An 8021-nucleotide genomic window follows, 5' to 3' on the forward strand; every position below is an offset into this window, starting at 1 on the left:
CCTGAGTCGGCTCTCCCTGTGACGTATTTATGAAGAGCCACGCCTCCTGGGCGCTCCACGTTCGTCTCGTCTCATTCCGTTAGTTGAAAGCACGAATTGCGAATGCTTTGAGACGGCAAACCAGTCAGCTCTTCTCAGTTCAGAACGGCGCGTTAAGTAGAAGACTGTCGTTTGTGCCATGCCGGCCATGCCACCCAGCCCTCTTGCGAGTGAGCTTGCTTAACTGGGATACGACAGACTCTGGGTTTACAAAATGGATGGATGGGTGGACCTTCCTCCTCCTCCTGGCCCTCGTCTTAAGGCTGCTAGATTGGCTGTCCCGTCGGGTCTCATCCTCTTCAAGGCCGCCTTAAAGGCACCTCCTCCCAAAAACCAGGATCTGCTAGACAGGGGTCACAATAGTGGGCAAGGTGGACATTTTGACCCTGAAGTAAACGGACATGGAGAGTGCTTCAAAATCAGTCCAGACCTCAAACCCGAAAATCCCAACAGCCAGGAGTGTAGAAGGAATCAGTGAGACCCATCAGTGGTATTGAATTCGTGTGTCACCATAGACTGACAGGACTGGCAGAAGGAGCAGGGACAGTGGCACATGTGATCAGGACGGTATGTTTTGCTAGGACTCCTGTTCAGTTCAAACCAAAGAGCAAACCCTGAGAAATGAATAAGAAATCCAATAAAAGAGTCAGGCGGGACAGTCGGTGTGGCGTTTGCTGAACAACTTTAGCCAAACATAAACACAAAAGGTGAGCCAGGGTGGGGACAGAAGCAGCAAAGCCCTGGTCACCACGTCACACTGGCAGGGCGTGAATAGGAACAGAGCAGAGAGCAAAGGTGGGCATCATCTGAGCCACCTACTGCAGGGACAAACCCTATGGGGGCATTGACAGTCCTCTCACCTGCACACATCTGGCCACTGTGGAGACACCAGTTACACACAGAAACCCTGGCAGAACATGAGAACTCCTCACACATGGGGCCGGGCTGGAATTTGAACTCCAGGCAATAGGAACGGGGAAGGAAGCAAAGAAAACCACACGACGAAGTGGCCCACTGAGCCAGAAAAACCACACCAGCCCTGAAGCTTTCATCTAAAACGGGAACCACGGTCAACTGCAACTGGAGCCCACCGCAAGCCCTGTGTGCCTCTCCGGGTCCTGACTGAGCGCAGCCTGGCCACACTCCGGCCACACTGTCCGGGGCGGGGAAGAGGGCGGCGACATTAGTGCCCCGCCCCCGAGTCGGCCGCCGCTCTCTCCGCAGCGGCACCACGCCCCTGTGAGCGATGTCTGGCGGAGCGGCGGCTGCAGTCGCTGGCCGGTGCTGCCTTCGCGATCGCCACCCGACGAGCACACCGAGCCGAGCCGAGCCGAGCGGAGCGGAGCTCCAGAGTCCGAACGCAGGCGACAAGTCGAATCGGCAAGGCAGGAGTCGCAGCGCAGCGACCGGGCGGAGGACGACAAAAGCGGCGGGGTGAGGAGCGAACATCGGGCTGGCCTGGAGCGGCTGGGCGCTCTGCTGCTTGTCTGCCTGGCTATGCATCTGTTATATAGCTCCTTTCATATCTCTCGATCTGTCTGTTATATAGCTATGACCATACAGCACCTCTTATACCTGTCTATGATACAGTGCCCGTCACATCTATCTATCTATCTATCTATCTATCTATCTATCTATCTATCTATCTATCTATCTATCTATCTATCTAATCCTTCTGACTATGCTATCTATCTTATATAGCGCCTTTCACATTATCTATTATATAGCACCTTTCATTTAATTTGTATGTAAAAATGGCAGAGATTATTATTTATATAGTACATTTCATATCTGTCTATGTTATATAGCACCTTTCACATCTACCATTTAGTGCCTTTCATCTCTATTTAAAATTGGCAGAGATTATTATTTATATAGCACCTTTCACATCTATCTATCTATCTATCTATCTATCTATCTATCTATCTATCTATCTATCTATCTATCTATCTATTATACAGCGCCTTTCACTCTATCTATCTATCTATCTATAGCGCCTGTCACTCTATCTATCTATCTATCTATTATATAGTGCCTTTCACTCTATCTATCTATCTATCTATCTATCTATCTATCTATCTATCTATCTATCTATCTATCTATCTATCTATCTATTATACAGCGCCTTTCACTCTATCTATCTAGTGCCTTTCACTCTATCTATCTATCTATCTATCTATCTATCTATCTATCTATCTATCTATCTATCTATCTATCTATCTATCTATAGCGCCTGTCACTCTATCTATCTATCTATTATATAGTGCCTTTCACTCTATCTATCTATCTATTATACAGCGCCTTTCACTCTATCTATCTAGTGCCTTTCACTCTATCTATCTATCTATCTATCTATCTATCTATCTATCTATCTATCTATCTATCTATCTATCTATCTATCTATCGCGCCTTTCACTCTATCTATCTATCTATCTATCTATCTATCTATCTATCTATCTATCTATCTATCTATCTATCTATCTATCTATTATACAGCGCCTTTCACTCTATCTATCTAGTGCCTTTCACTCTCTCTATCTATCTATCTATCTATCTATCTATCTATCTATCTATCTATCTATCTATCTATCTATCTATCTATCTATCTATCTATCTATTATACAGCGCCTTTCACTCAATCTATCTAGTGCCTTTCACTCTATCTATCTATCTATCTATCTATCTATCTATCTATCTATCTATCTATCTATCTATCTATCTATCTATCTATCTATCTATCTATCTATCTATCTATCTCTCAGTCAATGCTTTAGCGCTCCTTATATTGATCCTACAGTGGCCTCTCATTTCCATCATATGCTGCCTTTCATGTATTTGTCCTCCGTATATCGCCCGTCTTGTAGTTGTTGTGATGCCCCTTTTTGATTTTCACAATTTGCCAGTAAAGCTGCATGTAAATGAAGGAGGACACTGGTGTGTGACCAGTGCTCTGCCAGACAGACAGACACTGGACAGTTCTGGGCACACGGTCAGACACGGTCCACTGCATGCCATGGCTCATGTGCCAGTGTCTTGGGTGCAGGCCCAATCTTCCAATTTTGAACCCAAGTCCATCACTAACACTGCCCATCCTTTGCCAGGCTGCTGTAGTGAAGGGATGCTGCCATCCCTGGCAAGGCTCGTGTGCGCCCAGTGTGCCAGTGCTTAATGCAGTAAGCATATGGATGGACTGGGTTTATTGAGTTCCTGGGCCAGCCTCCGTTATGAGAGGGCACAATATTAAATTTTAAATATCACATCCCTCAGTCGCTTCACCCCAAGTGCAGTCGACTGGAGTTTTTAAAGTGAACCTGTGCTGGCCCTCACCGTATTTGTTGGTTATTGGAGTGGCAAATGTCTGGGCACTGGCCTGGCCCACTTCAGTTTAGTCTTAATGCTCCTACAGCAGATAGATAGATAGATAGATAGATAGATAGATAGATAGATAGATAGATAGATAGATACTTTATTAATCCCAAGGGGCAGGCAGGCCTGGATCATGTAATGCACACACACACACACACACACATGTTTGGGCACACACAGGCGGGCACGGTCATGTGCCAAGGCACACCCTCTTGACGACCTGCTGAGACTCCACACCACCGGCCATTATCAGTGGTGCTCCAGCATGCCAGCTCACGCACACACATGGTGTCACTATGCTGTGACACGATCACATGGCCCTGTGTTCGCTGAGTCACTGTGGAGCAGCTGCTTGGCGGCGCTGAGTGTCACTTCAGATGTGACACCACAAGCAGAGCACAGCAGTCATTTGCCCAGGCCTTGTCCTCTGCTCCGCTACTTATAATCATGTCCACTTCATTATGTGCCCACGTTCACCCCAGGACCTTCTGCTTTGTGTTTTTCAGCCCTTGATGCTACTGGCACCAGTGAACACCAGGAGAGCTACCCACCCAAGTTGTGTGCCCAGCCCCACCCGTGAGCAGAATGACCAGCGTCCGGAATGGCGTCAACACGGTGGGCCTGATTCTCCTGCTGTCGGGCGCAGTGACGCTTGTCTGCTTCGATGGCGGTGGCCCGTGGTCAGTGCTTCGGTCCATGAGTCTGTGCAGCTGCCTGTTGGGCACCCTGCTGCTGCTTTTCGGCCTTTACCACACTGCCAAGCTGAGCCGCACCAACAGCCGTGCCCCGTCGCTCTTCTACTTGCAGACGCCCAGCCGCTTCTCGGAGCCGCGCCTGCTCTTTCTGCCCAGGTGGGTCCAGTGGGTCATTGTATGTGCATGGGTGTGTCATGGCCAGGGGCTCTGCTGCTGGTGGTCACTGCTTCACTGCAGTCATGTGTTTGTTTTCCAGGGGATCCCGCTATGAAGTGGGCAGTAGATGCCGTCCGTCCCTGCCCGCTGTGCCCTATCTCCACAGTCGCCCCCCTTTGCACCAGCTGGATCTGCCGCCTTCGTATGAGATGGTCATGAAGAGCACGATTGGACGGGCCAGCCTGAGGCGGAGCCTATCAGACACCGCCCTACAGAGTGCAGTGCCTCTCGCCACCTCCAGGGGGCTCAGTGCTGATATTTGAGAGCCGTGGCAGAGGCGTCCAGCAGAAGGAACTGACCAGTGAGGCCAGGCCGGTTCCAGAAGAAGTGAGGGTGGGATGAGAATCCACCTGTGTGGACCCACTTAGCCCACCTCTGGGGCCAGGCTTGTGGGAATGGGCGCCGGCCCCCCGTGACTGTGAATTGGATGGATTGATGGAATGTTTATAGTGCCTTCAAAAAAAAAGTGCCTCAGTGGGACTATGATGACCACTGACCGATAGCCATGAGCCACAGGGGTGAGATCCTGAAAGATCATCTGACGGCCCCACATTTTATAGTGCCTTTCATCAGAGACTAAAACTGACCCTCTGAATGCAACAAATGACTTTCTTGATGGACTCTCTGGCCACTTGTCCACATCGTGGAGGACTAACAGAGCTGAGTGTGATCCTGCACATTCCAGTCTAAGCTGGTCCTGTGTGACTCCTTTGTCACCGGAGTCCCGGTCCAACCCAGTCCCAGTCCAGTCTGGCTCAGCCCCACCTCAGCCCAGTTCACCACTGCCCCAGCCTCGTGTGGCTCAGCCTGGTCACCTTGACACTTGTCCTTTAGTGCATTTCAGGCAGTGTCACCCATCGTGTCAACCAAGTGGCTCAAGTCCAGTCTGCTTGGGCCGGCCGGCCGGCCTGCACTCTCATTCCTTCACCTCTGTGTTCCAGATGGACTGAATTTACAGCACCTCTGTGGTGAGTGGACTGTCCAGTTTGTAGCTTAGGTATGACCTGGTGGGTGAAGGTCAAGGGGCTAGTCCAAGAAAAGTGAAGCCCACCAGTCCAGTGTGGGGCAGTCTGGTCTCGGTCCTTCCCAGTGTAGTGGACCTGCTTGCTGTCCAGTGAGGTCACCTCTCTCTGCTCATTGCCTGTGCAGAGGCCAAGGAGATGCCATGAGACGAATGACCCCAAGTGTCCAAGCACTCCCAAATGGAGGACCCCTCTGTGTGCTTACCCGGTTGGGTGGCTTTTCCCATGATGCTGTGCTGGATGGTCCTTATTAAAGGCTGTGTGGACGATGAGAGTCTCAGTGTCATTCTTAACAAGTCTGCCAGGTGAGGCCAGGCAGCAAACACAAAGTGTTAAAGTGCTGGAGTTTTCAGGGTGGCATGACGTGTGGGTATGGGGATGGGCAGGGGGCAAGCTGGATCCAATGCCAGGCTTGGAACAGTGGGCAAAGGGGCTCAATGGTCATGTCAAGATACAAAAAGAGCAAAGGGGGACGTTAGGAGTGTTGTGACTGCAGGAGGGCCGCCTAGTGTCAAATGAAACATGCCAGGCCTGCCCGCCGCCTTCATGCTGTGTGCGCCACCGTGGACAGCCGGCGGTGGTCACCACTTCACGACTCCATTTCTGCTTCCCCACTTGATCCGTCTTCTGCTCCTTCTGTCTTTCTGCTCATCTCAGGGTCTTTCTCGGTTCTTATCACACCTGACATGTCACAGATGTTTGTGCTCCACACCTTTAATGTCCACCACCTCCACTGCGTCCACGTGACACAGATCAACTCAGCCAGCCCGGGTTCAAATGCCAAGCCACTGAGTTTTAGGTCAGGTGCTGAGTGTGATGGCGGGGGTGTGTGTGAATGCCCCTCCCCACCCTCCACCTTGTGCCCAGTGCTGCTGTGATTGGCTCTGCCCCCCCTGCTAACCTGAAGCAGAGGCCTTACAGATGAGGGCACGTCTGCCACAGTATAGTTGGGCGTCTTTTGCAGCTGAGGATGTCTCAGTTTCCATTTGCACCTCTGATTTGTATGAAGAATGAAGTCAGCGAGATCGGCGGGGTCCATAAACTCAGCATGGCTTGGTGTTAGGAGGGAGAGGTACAGGGACAGCAGGACAGCATTTAACTTCAGGGATTAACAAAAGCACATCAAAAAAAAAAAACGGCTTAAGACAGACAGATGTGAAAGGCACTATATAGCGCATATCTAGACATGAAAGGAGTTAAATGTTCTAAAAATACACATAGATAAAGTGAAAGGCGCTATATAACTGACAGGAAATGCACATATGAGGCTCGTTTGGTCAGTTTGGTCAGTTTCTATGAGATGGCACCACAAGTCATTTGGTGATGTCACGGCTAGCAAGTGCCACTCTTCATAAAGTGACGTGTTATTTACGTGCTACCGACGTTTGAAACGGAAAAAAAACAAAAAAAAAATGGTGATTAACTTGCTTTTTTATTGTGCTTATCAAACGACCCTCACATTTTGGTTAAATAAAAGGCACCATATAAGGGGCAGATAAGCACTCTATAACAAATAAACATCCATTATCCAATCCGCTATATCCTAACTACAGGGTCACAGGGGTCTGCTGGAACCAATCCCAGCCAACACAGGGCACAAGGCAGGATACAAACCCCCACCGCAGGGCACACACACACCCACCCACACCAGGGATATTTTTGAATCGCCAATGCACCGAACGTGCATGTCGTTGGATTGTGGGAGGAAACCCACGCAGACACGGGGAGAACATGCAAACTCCATGAAGCGAACCCGGGTCTGTGCCACCCACTGCGCCACCGTGCTGCCCACAAATAAACATGAAAGAGGCTATATAATAAATGGGAAATGCATACAGATAGATAATGTGAAAATAATAGATAATGTGAGTGGGGCTGTACAATAGATAAAGAAAATAAAAGACACTATATGAGTGAGACAGGAAATTTACAAAAAATAAATAGATATGAAAGGCACTATAAAATAGATTGGAAATACACAACAGATAGGAAATACACCACATCACATATAATGTAAATAGAAAAGGCACTATATGATAGATAGATAGATAGAGTGAAAGGCACTATATAACAGATAGATAGATAGATAGATAGATAGATAGATAGATAGATAGATAGATAGATAGATAGATAGATATAGAGTGAAAGGCACTATATAACAGATAGATAGATAGATAGATAGATAGATAGATAGATAGATAGATAGATAGATAGATAGATAGATAGAAAGGCACTATATAACAGATAGATAGATAGATAGATAGATGATAGATAGATAGATAGAGATAGATAGATAGATAGATAGATAGAAAGGCACTATATAACAGATAGATAGATAGATAGATAGATAGATAGATAGATAGATAGATAGATAGAAAGGCACTATATAACAGATAGATAGATAGATAGATAGATAGATAGATAGATAGATAGATAGATAGATAGATAGATAGATAGATAGATATAGAAAGGCACTATATAACAGATAGATAGATAGATAGATAGAGATAGATATAGATAGATAGATAGATAGATAGAAAGGCACTATATAACAGATAGATAGATAGATAGATAGATAGATAGATAGATAGAAAGGCACTATATAACAGATAGATAGATAGATAGATAGATAGATACATAGATAGATAGATAGATAGATAGATAGATAGATAGATAGATAGGC

The 8021-nt window shown here is 47.5% G+C and overlaps 1 protein-coding gene across 1 annotated transcript; it reads left to right on the forward strand.

The window, feature by feature from the left end:
* Positions 1-253: 253 nt before the first annotated feature.
* On the forward strand, positions 254-5605 carry LOC127529429 (uncharacterized). The gene is made up of 4 exons (XM_051932939.1): positions 254-500; positions 1172-1473; positions 3912-4256; positions 4357-5605. The coding sequence occupies exons 1-4, from the start codon at positions 254-256 to the stop codon at positions 4369-4371; spliced, it is 909 nt and encodes a 302-aa protein (XP_051788899.1). The 3' UTR covers positions 4372-5605.
* The last annotated feature ends 2416 nt before the right edge of the window (positions 5606-8021 follow it).

The sequence above is a fragment of the Erpetoichthys calabaricus genome, chromosome 10 (genome assembly GCF_900747795.2).
Source record: "Erpetoichthys calabaricus chromosome 10, fErpCal1.3, whole genome shotgun sequence".
In the NCBI taxonomy this organism is placed as follows: domain Eukaryota; kingdom Metazoa; phylum Chordata; class Cladistia; order Polypteriformes; family Polypteridae; genus Erpetoichthys; species Erpetoichthys calabaricus.